General features: G+C 38.9%; 1 protein-coding gene across 1 annotated transcript; it reads left to right on the top strand.

The window, feature by feature from the left end:
- Positions 1–1,146: 1,146 nt before the first annotated feature.
- Positions 1,147–16,229, top strand: LOC115206312 (flotillin-2-like). The gene is made up of 11 exons (XM_029773103.1): positions 1,147–1,195; positions 3,091–3,172; positions 6,584–6,674; positions 7,032–7,155; positions 7,743–7,861; positions 9,858–9,971; positions 10,236–10,355; positions 12,289–12,503; positions 12,862–13,045; positions 13,552–13,701; positions 14,032–16,229. Exons 1-11 carry the CDS (start codon positions 1,147–1,149, stop codon positions 14,068–14,070), a joined length of 1,287 nt encoding a protein of 428 aa, XP_029628963.1. The 3' UTR covers positions 14,071–16,229.
- The last annotated feature ends 35 nt before the right edge of the window (positions 16,230–16,264 follow it).

The raw sequence follows: 16,264 nt of genomic DNA on the forward strand, positions 1-16,264 counted from the left end.
GTCCATGAGGAGGAGATGCAATGCAGTACTTAATGCAGCTGGTGGCCACACCAGATACTGACTGTTATTTTTGTTTGATTTTGACCCCCCCTTGTTCACGGACACATTATTCCATTTCTGTTAGTCACATGTCTGTGGGTTTATGTCTCAGTTGTTGAATCTTGTTATGTTCATACAAATATTTACACATGTTAAGTTTGCTGAAAATAAACACAGTTGATAGTGAGAGGACATTTCTTTTTTTGCTGAGTTTATATGCATTCCAGAAGAATTTCCCTATAGGAGATATCTTGTTCTTGGAGTTACCGATCATTGCACCTGTACACAGCCCATCTGTAAATAGCCCACCCCAGTATCTCTACTTGCACATCATCATCTGCACATCTACCAGTCCCGTGTTTAATTGCTAAATTGCAATTATTTCACCACTATGGCCTATTTGTTGCCTTACCTTCCTAATCTTACTACATTTGCACACACTGCTAATAGATTTTCTATTGTGTTATTGACTGTACGTTTGTTTATCCCATGTGTAACTCTGTGTTTTTGTCGCACTGCTTTGCTTTATCTCGCAGTTGTAATCTCAACTGGCCTATCTGGTTAAATAAAGGTGAAATAAAAATAATTTCAAAAAAAGTTATCTTATGAAAGTATTATTACATTTCTTATCCGACAGGGGGCAATCTTCTAACATAAATTGTGCATCTATCTTGACATGTTCTCCAAAACACAAAACACAAATTACATTTAATTAATTGAGTATGTCCTGAAGGTATTGCTTTGCATATAGAATTACGTTCTTTATAATGTATTGGGAAGTTATATGTTTCTAAGATAGTATATTTCCTTCTTTATCAATAGAAACTGCTACTACATCGTGGCTACTTGTACACTGCATGCGAAGGGAGAGAGCCCCATGAAGTGGGCAGGGCATGTCGTGTTGACAAACGTTAGCTTCTAGCTAGGCTACGTCACCGTCTTGATTTGGGGCGGGGGCTTGCAGGAGATTTAATAGGAAGGTGGCAAAGACGCTGTGAATGTTTACTGTTTTTAATCGAATTGAGAGACATTTAACCACACAACCAATATATATTACAATACAGAAGGGTTTCACGTATATTTGAGAGATTATATCACCAGAAGAAGATGGGTAGCTGCCTTACAGTTGGACCAAATGAAGCCGTGGTTGTATCTGGTAGGTGTCCCCCCTTCCTGCCATGCTACTGTAGCTAGCTAGCTTGCTATCATACAAGCTTAATTGTTAATATATGGTTATTTTGTTAACCTATTCGTTTACCAACGGTTCGGTTAATGTATAGTGCTTCTACACCTGTATTGCTTGCTGTTTGGAGTTTTAGGCTGTGTTTCTCTACAGCACTTTGTGACATCAGCTGATGTAAGAAGGGCTTTATAAATACATTGATTGATTGTGTAGCTAGTTAATGAAGCGGTCATTGCATTGATTTTGCTCGACGGATAAACAACATAAGTCATATCGCTTCACTAACGTAGTTAGCTAGGTTGTTACTAGCCCTTGATCGTGTCTCTCAGTTCTATTACATTACACATCATAAGAGTCATTGGACGAAGGCGTCTTCTGTGGGGAGTTTTGTTAAAAGCAACTCTGTCTCTGAACACTAACACGCATTGATTGTGGTATGATTTTGGAAGCATAAGGACTTGATCTTTCATCTCAAAGAAACTATTTTCAAAAAGGAAAATCTTAAGTTGATACACACCTTTTTTATAGGGTTATTGTTCCCCCACATATCTCTATGTTAAAACACCTGTTTACAGAAGACAGAGGGTCAACCTATGCTAATTACAAAGACAGAGGGACCACCTGTACTAAATAGCTAACTCGCGTGCTCCGAACACCTGTGTGTAACCGAAGAAGGTCCCCAGAAACATATTGTCACTGAAAAATATTGTTGGCTGCAACTATGGTAAAGCCGGTTAAAACAGTGTACATTAAGTGTGTATTTTGTATTTGTGAAATGTGGATGTGATATAAAAGTAAAGGTATTTGTTTCTAGAACTGTATCGCATTTGAGAATCGATAGATTGATTATTTGGTTGATTTAGCAGCCAGGGCCAGTCTACCTGTGAAAATAGCAGTGGTGTAAAGTACTTAGGTAAAAATACATTAAAGTACTACTTAAGTCGTTTTTTCAGGTATCTGTACTTTACTATTTATATTTTTGACAACTTTTACTTCACTAGATTCCTAAAGAAAATATTGTACTTTTTACTCCATACATTTTCCCTGACAACCAAAAGTACTCATTGCATTTTGAATGCTTAGCAATATATTTATTGAACTGCATTGTTGGCTGAGGGCTTGTAAGTAAGCATTTCACGGTCAGGTCTACACCTGTTGTATTCGGAGCATGTGACATACAATTTGATTTGAATTCTAGAAACACAGTCACTATAATGTTGCTGAACTGGGATGCGAGCCTTGCTAATGCAATGTGGCAACTAGTCTCCTTCCAGCTGGTGGCCTTTACCACAACTCCAAATAACAGTCATGCAATATGCCTGAGGAATGAGGCTATGGACAGGTTCTTTTTTTATTTTTTTATTTTTTACATGTGCCACCCCAGTGACCATGATGAGGGATCCCCCGCTGTCTCAACATCCTCACACTTGGTTTGGAGAGTCACATTCTCAGGTGTAATTCTATATGAGGGACAAAAGTATTTTAGGTCAAAATTATAGTTTAGAATGAGCTAAGTGATACCAACACTTCCGTGTTTTGATTGTTTGAGTTACTACATCCTTAGCTATGTACACTGTAATATGATCCTCGCTTAGCTACCAAGTGCAAGGCCAAGGGATTTCTAAGCTTGCAGGGAAATTATACACGAGGCTATGTAATCATGTAGCCTACCCTTATAGAAGTCTGAGTAGCTTATACCTACATGTTTTACATTTGTCCCTGTAGTAACCTAGCTATTGCATGGCACCAAGACAACTAAGAAGGGTGTCAACTGAGCATCAGTAATGAGTGCTGATGAATGAGAGTCTTTCCCCGATGGAAATCTTGTGCCACTGACTCACTCACGCCTTGTCTTTATCCTTTCTCAGGTGCCTGTTGTGGCTCAGATGAGAAGACCTACATGGTGGGGGGCTGGGCCTGGGCCTGGTGGCTCATCACTGACATTCAAAGGTGAGACCGTTGATGACGATGTCATGGTATGCTATAGACTGATGAAGACAATTCTATCAGCAATCATGGGTTGTTTTGCAAATGGTCTGGAGGAGGCTTGTTTTATTTCTTCAATGGGAAAATAAGACCAAACATTTCCATACAAATACTAAATTGGATAAAAGGGCTGCCTGAGGTTTAGAAACCCACAATCATTTATGGACACAGCTCCAACAGGTTTTTCAGCTATCAGTAAACACACCAATCATCTGCGGACTAAAAATCAGCCAGGAGGTGTGTGCGTGGAAGACTATTTTATTCTTTGCCACACTTTCCTGACTGACCTACATTGTGTTAATGAATTCTGGATGTTTCAAATGGAAACATGGCAAAGGACACTTGGCCTCACCTTAAACTACAGTACACATTCACTCTTCTGCCTTTTTTCCCCGTGTGTCACTTGGCCCCATTCTTACCCTTTTTCACAGTAGGTTAGGTGCTGTCTTCTGTTTATTAACTGGCTGTAAGGCATTATCCCCTGGGTTTACATGAAAGCATGCAATGTTTTGTTTAGGGTTTCTTCAGGTTATTTTTGCTCAATAGCCAGTAACTAGTCACTAGTCGTTTGGGGCATGTCAAGGAAGTGGTGGCAATAGAAGTAGTACATCTCCAGAAACAATAAAACGTTCCACTATAGAAATATTCCATGACTGAAATGTTGCCATTGTGAAACTCCTCATGTGACTTCCCAATGCTATTTATTCAATGATGAGATAAGATAACAATATTTCAGCTGAGCTTCCAAATTATTCAATTACTTCTGCTCCTGATGTGTTGTCAGTGACAACATTGTCACATAATACTGATGCAGAGCGTTTTTCTCCTCTGCCTCTGTTATTGTGCTGTTAAAGGGACAATCTGCAGTTGCTATATCCATTTTTGGTTGATGATATGTAACCATTGATTCTTGAATAATTTAACTTAAGGCCTCATGAGCTTAGTTCAACTGTTGTACTCCGTCAGAACCCAAAATATAAGCTTGTTTTACTATGTTTGTAAACAAAGCGAATGTAAACAAACTAGAGGTCGACCGATTATGATTTTTCAACGCCGATACCGACTATTGGAGGACCAACAAAAAAACGATACCTATTAATCGGCCGATTTATTTTATATTTTTTGCTATTTATTTTATATATATTTTATATTATATATATTGTCATTATTACAATTTTTTTTAAACATTTTATATATATAAAATGTTTAGTTTTTTTTGTAATAATGACAATTACAACGATACTGAATGAACACTTATTTTAACTTAATATAATACATAAATACTATCAATTTAGCCTCAAATAAATAATGAAACATGTTCAATTTGGTTTAAATAATGCAAAAACAAAGTGTTGGAGAAGAAAGTAAAAGTGCAATATGTGCCATGTAAAAAAGCTAACGTTTAAGTTCCTTGCTCAGAACATGAGAAAGCTGGTGGTTCCTTTTAACATGAGTCTTCAATATTCCCAGGTAAGGAGTTTTAGGTTGTAGTTATTATAGGAATTATAAGACTGTTTCTCTCTATACGATTTGTATTTCATATACCTTTTGACTATTGGATGTTCTTATAGGCACTTTAGTATTGCCAGTGTAACCATATAGCTTCCATCCCTCTCCTCGCTCCTACCTGGGCTCAAACCAGGAACACATCGACAACAGCCACCCTCGAAGCAGCGTTACCCATGCAGAGCAAGGGGAACAACTACTCCAAGTCTCAGAGCGAGTGACGTTTGAAACGCTATTAGCGCGCACCCGGCTAACTAGCTAGCCATTTCACATCGGTTACACCAGCCTAATCTTGGGAGTTGATAGGCTTGAAGTCAAACAGCGCAATGCTTGAAGGGCTGCTGGCAAAACGCACCAAAGGGCTGTTTGAATGAATGCTTACGAGCTTGCTGGTGCCTACCACCGCTCAGTCAGACTGCTCTATCAAATCATAGACTTAATTATAATATAATAAACACACAGAAATACGAGCCTTAGGTCATTAATATGGTCAACTCCGGAAACTATCATCTCGAAAACAAAACGTTTCTTTTTTTCAGTGACATACGGAACCGTTCCATATTTTATCTAACGGGTGGCATCCTTAAGTCTAAATATTCCTGTTACATTGCACAACCTTCAATGTTATGTCATAATTACGTAAAATTCTGGCAAATTAGTTCGCAACGAGCCAGGCGGCCCAAACTGTTGCATATACCCTGACTCTGCGTGCAATGAACGCAAGAGAACTGACACAATCTCACCTGGTTAATATTGCCTGCTAACCCGGATTTATTTTTTTAGCTAAATATGCAGGTTTAAAAATATATACTTCTGTGTATTGATTTTAAGAAAGGCATTGATGTTTATGGTTAGGTACAGTCATGCAACGATTGTGCTTTTTTCGCAAATGCGCTTTTGTTAAATCATCCCCCGTTTGGCGAAGTTGGTTGTCTTTGTTAGGAAGAAAAAGTATTCACACAGTTCGCAACGAGCCAGGCGGCCCAAACTGCTGCATATACCCTGACTCTGTTTGCAAGAGAAGTGACACATTTTCCCTAGTTAAAAGAAATTCATGTTAGCAGGCAATATTAACTAAATATGCAGGTTTAAAAATATATACTTGTGTATTGATTTTAAGAAAGATATTAATGTTTATGGTTAGGTACACATTGGAGCAACGACAGTCCTTTTTCGCGAATGCGCACCACATCGATAATTTGCAACGCAGAACAGGCTAGATAAACTAGTAATATCATCAACCATGTGTAGTTAACTAGTGATTATGATTGATTGTTTTTTATAAGATACGTTTAATGCTAGCTAGCAACTTACCTTGGCTTCTTACTGCATTTGCGTAACAGGCAGGCTCCTCGTGGAGTGCAATGTAAAGGAGGTGGTTAGAGCGTTGGACTAGTTAACCGTAAGGTTGCAAGATTGAATCCCCAAGCTGACAAGGTAAAAATGTCGTTCTGCCCCTGAACAAGGCAGTTAACCCACGTTTCCTAGGCCGTCATTGAAAATAAGAATGAGTTCTTAACTGACTTGCCTAGATAAAAAAATATTATTTACATTTTTTTTTTATCGGCAAATCGGTAGCTTAACTTGAAATCGGCCCTAATTAATCGGCCATTCCGATTTAATCGGTCGACCTCTAAAACAAACACTGTATACTATAGCCTCACAAGATGGTTAAAACTATCATTTTGAAATCATGGATGGTCACTCCTTGTATCCATAGCTCTGTCTATGAATTTGAGTGGTTGCATTTCTACAGCCCCATCCCTTAGCTCTTTTCCAAAACAGTGGGGAGAGAACGTGTCATTGTTTCAACTGCAGGTTGCCCCTTTAAGGTCTGCATTAACTAAAATACTTTTTTCCCTCATATAGGATTACACTGGAGATTATGACACTCCAACCCAAGTGTGAGGATGTTGAGACTGCAGAGGGGGTCGCCATCACTGTCACTGGGGTGGCACAGGTAAAAAAATAAATAAAAAAATGCTGGAAACAGACTAGTCACCACCATGACATACCTCCCATCATTTGTCTCGCAAAATGCGTTGTCAGTGAAAACAGTGCCAAAGTATAATTTCGTCAGTTGTATGAAACCGACACCATTGAATTGGAAAATGTCTTACCTATTTATAACTTTAATTGTTATTGATTTTAATATCTCATTGTAGCATACCAGTTTACAAACTGCAGCTGTAGTTTACACAAAGAGCTTGCTAACTTACAGCCATAGATCAAGTTGTTAAATCACAGTGATTCATATTTGCGTATGCAACCAGGCCACAGTCTGTCTTTCCAAATCTCTCCTTCATCTCTTCTCCAGATCAAAGTGATGACAGATCATGATCTTTTGGCAATTGCTTGCGAGCAGTTTTTGGGCAAATCCGTCCCCGAAATCAAAGGAGTGGTTTTGCAAACCTTGGAGGGACATTTACGCTCAATTCTAGGTGAGGAGAATCTCTCCAAAGTAAAATATATATATTTTTTGATTATGGTCTTCTGTTGATTTCAGTTGGTTGTTGTTAGCTTTGTTCTCTGTTAGCTGATGTAAATCAGTGGCTAAACCTCAGCGTCCCACATACACATGGGTTTTGCTGATGGGTCGTTTTTCAACAACAAAGAATTGCAGATGGGTATCTTTTCAAACAGTTTGTTCAAGCTTTGTACTAAATATAGCCTGTCTAAATTCAAATAATTTAGATAAAATTAGAAATCACAGTCAATGTAATGAGAGCCTGAATGTGTGAAAGGGTAACTTCTAAAACCACAAACATGAAATCTGAGAATATACACACTGCACTATTGAAAAGTAAACATTATATGTCCTGTATTATGAGATTTTATCATGTTTTACTTTATGAAGATGATGGCTAGAGATCTATGTGTTTTTTTATCAATGCATTTTATCTTTGTAAATACCCATGAATTTCAGTGATTATTTGACTACCATGTGGGATAGCCTTAATTAAGTAAAGTAGGTCTATATCCAGTGTTGTAGAGACTGACAGGCTCTTCTGCTCTTCCCACTCCACAGGCACACTGACGGTGGAGCAAATCTACCAGGACAGGGACAAGTTTGCCCAGCTGGTGAGGGAGGTGGCAGCGCCTGACGTGGGCAGGATGGGAATTGAGATCCTCAGCTTCACTATCAAGGTGAGTCAGTTGGTGGTGCCATGAAGTGTGGAGGGTAAATGCAGTTAAACACACGTTTTTATTTGAATGTTTTAGTTTTATTGGTGTGTTTTATCCTATGCCATTTAATGAATGATGTAAACCTGTTGATTGGGAGGCGACTCCACTTAACTACTCTTCACCGTTGTTGATTAGGATTGAGTAATGTGGATTGGTAGTAGTTCTAATAGCCGTGAGTTAGCCTAGACTGTCACAGTCCCCGTCAATGAGATCCACTTTTTATTATCAGCTTGTCATGTCTCTAGTATGGTTAAATGAGATTACATGCTATTTTCAAATCAATTCCCTACGTGTAATTATTATTACATGATTAAACTAATCATGTAAACTTAATTAACTAGGAAGTTGGGGCACCACAGAAGCATTTGTTTATATAGAGCGGCTATCTCCCGAATCCACTCTTAAAGATCTGAAGATCTTTTATATCAATAGCAATCAATCATTAATTATTCTTTACATTCTATCAGTCTCATCTGAACGTCGTAGAATTCTTGGTTATCTGCATGAACACTAGCATAAATTATGAATCAGCCATATACAAATTGGCTTAATTATTTATTTATTTACTAACTAATCAAATCACAGAAATACATAAACAGTAGATATTGGTTACTAACAATGATAGGAAAGTCCCTAGTGGGCAAAGCCGATATGACAGTTTGGTAGACAAAAGGGAAGGGTGAGACTGAGCGGGAAAGACAAAATAGATTCATTACACACAGTCTAGATTTATATTAATTGAAATGCCAACCCTTCGCACATGAACGGCTGCTCATTTGAGAATAATTGCAAGTATATATTTACGCCCGTATGTCGTTGTTGTCTTCTCTGTTGGAATCCGGTCCGTCTGCTGGAGAGTTCATCAGAGTCTCTCTGGTTGCGTTTCCCTGAAGATTAAAGTATTTTGTGGTTGTTAGAATGGATACTAAAGAGTACCAATCGGGAATGTTCTCATAGAATCGAAGTTTTGGCGGTTGTTGGTATTCTCGTTCTAGGTTTACGTCATTTCTAGCTGCGGACTAGTAATTATACGTCTAAGATTTGCTCTTATTCTGTAGGGATCGATAGTCTCAGAGTTTAACCATTTCCAGCCGTGTAGCCAATGCTCCACGTGGTATAGTCCTGTCCTTTAGTAGAGTTGTAGTTTAAACCACTTCACAAACCAGCGTCACCTGGCATGTTTTGGTCTTAGAGATTCAACCATTTACAACCTTAGCTTACACTGGGGTTTGCGTTGTCTTAAGCATTCACAACCACAGCTCACACTGGGGTTTGCTTAGTCTGATGTGAATGTAACAGTAGAAAAGGGCGATCCATGGCGCCTAATGTGATGTCTAGGGTCATGGGGGTGTGGCCACTGACTAGTTAATCTTTATATGAAAATCCATACTCATTTAGAAGGTTAATATCACATTACATCTTTTCACAAATAGTTTCCTGTTTAATCACATACTTTTCACAATATTTAGATGTAAATCTGGCAGCTGGGAAATGTATACTTTAAGAGATACCGTTATGTGTGTTTCCTGTTCTTCATGAGATCACCAAATGAAACACACTCGTCATAACTGTCCCTTAAGTGTCCACGGATTATTCTCAAAAGTAGCAATATGGTTTAATTCTCTCAATTTGGGGATTAGGAGTTTGGCCAAGTCTCTGTTCTGGGAGACACTCTCCCTCAATACTGCATGGTAGTTTCTACCCGGTATTTACGACCGGAGGTGATAAACCTGGGTTAGGAGAGAGTGTGACAGAGGGGGGAAGCCATGATCTACACCCAGAAAGGGCCACGTCATGACAAGCTCTTCACTGCAAGTGCGACAATCAATTAGATGTTATTACATGTTGATGTTGGACATTTTATTTATGTTTTTGTTCCCTCAAGTATTTCTGGTAGTGTATAGTAATCTGAGCTAGTGTGTGTGTGTGTGTGTGTGTGTGTGTGTGTGTGTGGTAGGATGTCTATGATAAAGTGGACTACCTGAGCTCACTGGGGAAGACTCAGACAGCAGCAGTCCAGAGGGATGCAGACATCGGTGTGGCAGAGGCAGAAAGGGATGCTGGGATAAGAGTAAGATTCAATAAATTTAAAATTCCTGAGGGGCAATTAATTCTAGGGTTATGTTTGTCTGTATTAATGTACATACATTTCATTTGAAACGTTTGTAAGCTCATTTGATTAATTTCCCCTTTTCCTCTCCTCATACACTTCCACTCTGTTTCTCTCTCCTCATCCTTTCGCCCTCTCTCGCTCATGTACATTCGAATCTCTTCTCTCTCTCTCTCTCTCATTGTTTCTTTCTCTCTTTCGTTGTCTCACTCTCTCTCTCGCCAGGAAGCGGAGTGCAAGAAGGAGATGATGGATGTCAAGTTCCTGGCCGACACAAAGATGGCTGACTCCAAACGAGAACTTGAACTGCAGAAGGCTGCTTTCAACCAAGAAGTCAACACCAAGGTCTGCATGAACTCCATACTCCACTTTTGAATGTCAGTTAAATGAGTACAGTGTGATAGAAATTCCAGTCTACTAAATTATTCTGTGATGTTGGTCCATCTGAGTCTACATTATCAGTAGGCGTTAGTAATTTAGTAAATGCAACATTTTACGCGATCAGAGAGCCCAGAATTAACATTGAATATACAGTGAGGGGAAAAAAGTATTTGATCCCCTGCTGATTTTGTACGTTTGCCCACTGACAAAGAAATGATCAGTCTACAATTTATATGGTAAGTTTATTTGAACAGTGAGAGAGAGAATAACAACAAAAAAATCCAGAAAAATGCATATAAAAAATGTTATAAATTGATTAGCATTTTAATGAGGAAAATAAGTATTTGACCCCCTCTCAATCAGAAAGATTTCTGGTAGAGAGTTTGGAATCTGATTGATTGATTGCTTCTGTGGACAGGATTCTTTTATACAGGTAACAAGCTGAGATTAGGAGCACTCCCTTTAAGAGTGTGCTCCTAATCTCAGCTCGTTACCTGTATAAGACACCTGTCCACAGAAGCAATCAATCAATCAGATTCCAAACTCTCTACCATTGCCAAGACCAAAGAGCTCTCCAAGGATGTCAGGGACAAGATTGTAGACCTACACAAGGCTGGAATGGGCTACAAGACCATCGCCAAGCAGGTTGGTGAGAAGGTGACAACAGTTGGTGCGATTATTCGCAAATGGAAGAAACACCAAATAACTGTCAATCTCCCTCAGCCTGGGGCTCCATGCAAGATCTCACCTCGTGGAGTTGCAATGATCATGAGAACGGTGAGGAATCAGCCCAGAACTACACGGGAGGATCTTGTCAATGATCTCAAGGCAGCTGGGACCATAGTCGCCAAGAAAACAATTGGTAACACACTGCGCCGTGAAGGACTGAAATCCTGCAGCGCCCGCAAGGTCCCCCTGCTCAAGAATACATATACATGCCCGTCTGAAGTTTGCCAATGAACATCTGAATGACTCAGAGGACAACTGGTGAAAGTGTTGTGGTCAGATGAGACAAAAATTGAGCTCTTTGACATCAACTCATCTCGCCGTGTTTGGAGGAGGAGGAATGCTGCCTATAACCCCAAGAACACCATCTCCACCGTCAAATATGGAGGTGGAAACATTATGCTTTGGGGGTGTTTTTCTGCTAAGGGGACAGGACAACTCAAATCTTGGGTGAGAACCTCCTTCCCTCAGCCAGGGCATTGAAAATGGGTCATGGATGGGTATTCCAGCATGACAATGACCCAAAAGACACAGCCAAGGCAACAAAGGAGTGGCTCATGAAGAAGCACATTAAGGTCCTGGAGTGGCCTAGCCAGTCTCCAGACCTTAATCCCATAGAAAATCTGTGGAGGGAGCTGAAGGTTCGAGTTGCCAAACGTCAGCCTCGAAACCTTAATGACTTGGAGAAGATCTGCAAAGAGGAGTCGGACAAAATCCCTCCTGAGATGTGTGCAAACCTGGTGGCCAACTACAAGAAATGTCTGACCTCTGTGATTGCCAACAAGGGATTTGCCACCAACTATTAAGTCATGTTTTGCAGAGGGGTCAAATACTTATTTCCCTCATTAAAATGCAAATCAATTTCTAACATTTTTGACATGCGTTTTTCTGGATTTTTTTGTTATTCTGTCTCTCACTGTTCAAATAAACCTACCATTAAAATTATAGACTGATCATTTCTTTGTCAGTGGGCAAACATACAAAATCAGCAGGGGATCAAATATGTTTTTTCCCTCACTGTAGCCCTAAGCAGCCAAATGCTCCCTCCAGCCAACCTCAACATAAAAACTCCTCTATCAACATAGACGGCCATGTCATGATCCTGTCTCTCTGTCTGTGTGCTTCAACATGGGCGTCATGGTCATGTCTCTCTCTGTCCCTGTGTCTCCAGAAAGCGGAAGCCCAGCTGGCCTATGAGCTGCAGGCAGCTAAAGAACAGCAGAAGATCAGGCTGGAGGAGATAGAGATTGAGGTGGTTCAGAGGAAGAAGCAGATCACCATTGAGGAGAAGGAGATTTTCCGCACAGAGAAGGAGCTCATCGCCATGGTGAAGAGGCCTGCCGAGGCAGAGGCATACAAGATGCAACAGCTGGCTGAGGGACAGAAGTGGGAACAGCTTTTATATCATAACAGAGCATATCCACAGTCCCGTTATACGCTTACCTAGCTGTAACATACCAACTGTTGTTCACTAGTGATTCCACTCAACTTTATGTGCAATGTCTTCTATCACAAAAACATTTTCTCATGAGTCTGGAATTCTTCAACACATGTAGATTGGTAGCACTTCATTTAACTGTGAAAAAAATGCTCGTTTTTTAACAAGTGAGCAGTTAAAATGGTAATTACACAATAATAGCATATGAATTAAATTGTTTATTTTGGAAACTAGCGGATACTTTTTGTCTCTTTTGGAAAACAATCTAGTTTCCCAGTTCTGATACAAGTGTGTTGTGTCTTTCAGGATGAAGAAGGTTTTAACGGCCCAGGCAGAGGCAGAGAAGATCCGGAGAATAGGCGAGGCAGAGGCTGGCTCCATTGAGGCTATAGGGAAGGCTGAGGCTGAGAAGATGAGGCTGAAGGCTGAGGCCTACCAGCAGTATGGAGAGGCAGCCAAGATTGCTCTTGTCCTGGAGGCCCTGCCCAAGGTAACAGACTATGGAATTAAGTCACATAAGTCATATTGCACTGATTATTTTAAATGCAGTGTATTCATGCGTGCGTTTGAATGGTTTAGATTTGATCAAATTAAATCACTACTGCCTTGACGAGACCTTCATACAGATATATTCATATTGAGGTAGTAATGTGTAGATGTACAGTAGACACTCATTAACATGCCCCCAGATAAACCTAGTAACATTGATACTAATAAACAGTTAAAATCTAGTAACAGTAATAATGCCGGTGTTTGACTTTTTATTTCTGACTGGACAAAGTACTGTAGTATTAGTCATCAGCCAGTAGTTATCTACGGTATCTTTGTCAGCCAGTGTTAGAGGTGGTAGCCTACATGTACAAGTGTCAGATTACACCATCTTAAAGTGACTCACAAGTCCGATGATTTGTTGATGTAATATGCCATTCTATACCATAAATGTGTCTTGTGATGTGAGTACAATAAAAACATCTCAATGTGCCCGTGTCTTCCTAGATTGCAGCCAAGGTGGCGGCGCCGCTGGCCAGGACCAATGAGATAGTAATCCTGAGCGGGGAGGGAAACCGTGTGACGGGGGAAGTGAACCGCCTCCTGGCTGAACTTCCTGTGTCCGTCAATGCCCTCACAGGAATTGACCTATCAAAGGTAATTAGGGGCTGGACAGGAAGTGGAACTTCACTTAGCGTCAGTATAGTATTGTTCACCAGACATACATGGTGAAAATGTTAGGTAAAACAGATTAGTGAGTCCATAGAAATATAATTACACCCATCATGGAACGTTGACTTGAATAGAGTGGTAATGTCTGTTATAATAATTCAATGAATTAGCCAATAGGTCCTACAGAATCCTATTGGTGCTGCTGGATTGTTCCAACCTACATGCAATTTTTCAGAAATAGTGAAATGATACGTTAGCATACAATATCTCTTTCTAGCCTAAATTGATTTTTTATTTTTTTTCCCTATTCAACAGATCCCACTACTGCAGAGGATGACCGATGCTCAGGCCTGAAAACAATCTCTCCCTTCTACTCTATCTGTTTTATGCACTCTCATAGACTGCCTTCAATACCCTTGAAATTATTATTTATTTATTAAATATGAACAAGTGGATTTTTTTAAACCTCTGGTGCCTTAATTTCTACAGGACCAGAATATCTGCATGTACCGCTGCTCCTTTATATACTCTATCTTTTGAGTTCACTACTTTTTGAATCATGAAGCTTTTTACAATAAGTAGATCGCATGACTTTAATCATTTAGCATGAACTGAGCCTTTTTGATTTTACTCATAAACCTCTCTAGTCTCTACCTTACCATTTCATGTCAGTGAACAGCTGTCAAGAAGAGCAACCTCTATGATTTTCTTTCAAAATTGTACTCACCTTGCCTATTACACACCATTATTACTCAGTAATTATCTCTTCTTGCTATCATGTGACTATTATATAGGTTATGGAAGTTACTGTACTCTAATGTATATAACTTTTAATTTAACTGATTTAATTTGTCATTTTATGATGAGTTATGGGTTTTCACAATCAGGTGACAAGTGGTATCAAGTGCTACATGAAACAAGGTGCTCACTGCTTACTATCCTCAAATTATTTATTTAGGCTTCTACTTAGTCAAAACTCTGGGTAACTGGGAATTCTTCCCACTCTTTAAGAAATCATGTGTTTTCATTTAGTTTTACATTGTTCCAAACACACTTTCATTTATAGCAACAAGAATGGCTTTTTATACTCATCCCAGAAACCTGATTGGCAGTCCTTTTGTTTCTTTGGCTATGATTGCATCTTTCTGAATTGGTGTGAAGTAAGTTGAAGTACTGAATTGACTTGAAGTAAGTTTGAGGGAGAGATTAAGTACTTTGTGGGATTCTAATGATGTAGCATAATTTATTGAGAGAACTCTTTGTCCTGGTGAAAGTTCAGTTTTTGAGTCCCAAGGGTTTTGAGTCCAAGAAGTAGTAAAATGGTGTTACTCATAGCCAAACACTAGTCATTGCTCCTTATCATTTTTATTATACAGGAATAGGTAAAAAAAAATTTAATACGAGCTGTGATATGTTTTTAAGAAGTAATTTTGTTCATTCTGTTGATTTCTTAATTTCATGTTTCAATTGATTAGTGTGACTTGATTTTAACATTGACAGACACGTGTTGCAGTTTTATATAGTAATGTAAGTACATTTTAAGCCATGTAAGACAGCTCTTCAGGTTCTGTCCACGATGTAATCTTAAAGATAACTCTGTATATCATACACTTGTCAGAGAAAGATATCACTCCTGTTTAGACAATGCTGTTCAATGTATTTAGTCATTTATCTTGCTTTTAATTATCTAGAATTGTGAAAATGGGTATATGTACTGTTACACTATTGTCATTCCACATTACCTCCATGTTTATGATCTGTTTGCTGAGCTCATTCCAAGACTGAATCGCAATCTGATTTATATTGGCTTTTTGTTGTATTGTGGTTAGTCATCGTGGAGGTAAGACTCATCAAGATCATCACTGATTTGGTGACTTGCACTATTCAACATGAGATCATGGGAAACCAAGTTGGGAAACTCCAGCTATTATGTAAGTGGACAGATTACAAAAATGCACTGAGCAAATTATAAAGAATATCAGCGCTCAAATAATGTTGGGAAAATGTTTCCTTGCCCTTTCCCCCTCCCAGACATATCGTAATGTTCTTTTTAATTAGTCAAATGAAAATTACTTATTTCTTAATTTCATGTTTCATGAAGGACTGTTACTGTTATGTTTCTTTTTGTCTGCCCTTAAGTTGATTTGACTCTACTTCATTGCAGCCATTGTAATCTAAGTAATTTTGCCAATACTGTGAAAAGGTTTCAGTTGTGTAACAACTGTAATTTGGATTTGAGTTACTTTGTGGCTTCACAACCAAATGCATTGTTCTGGCTAAGCTTTTATTTGTTTGACAATCCACTAAAGATACTTTTACTTTTTGGATACTTTTTGTGAAAATAATCATCACTTTACTGTTGTCAAATATAGAGATATTCATGCACTCCGTTTTTTTTGGAGTCAATGTAGATGTTTTTATTTTTCAACAGGACTACATATTTGTGAATGTTACATAATATTACCATATTTCAGTCTTCATCTGTCATGCTAATAAAATTACAAATAGGTGTGCTCTTTTTCTAATTCAGTATCTTGCATCGATGTGG

This window comes from Salmo trutta, chromosome 13 (assembly GCF_901001165.1).
Source record: "Salmo trutta chromosome 13, fSalTru1.1, whole genome shotgun sequence".
NCBI classification, from domain to species: Eukaryota; Metazoa; Chordata; class Actinopteri; order Salmoniformes; family Salmonidae; genus Salmo; species Salmo trutta.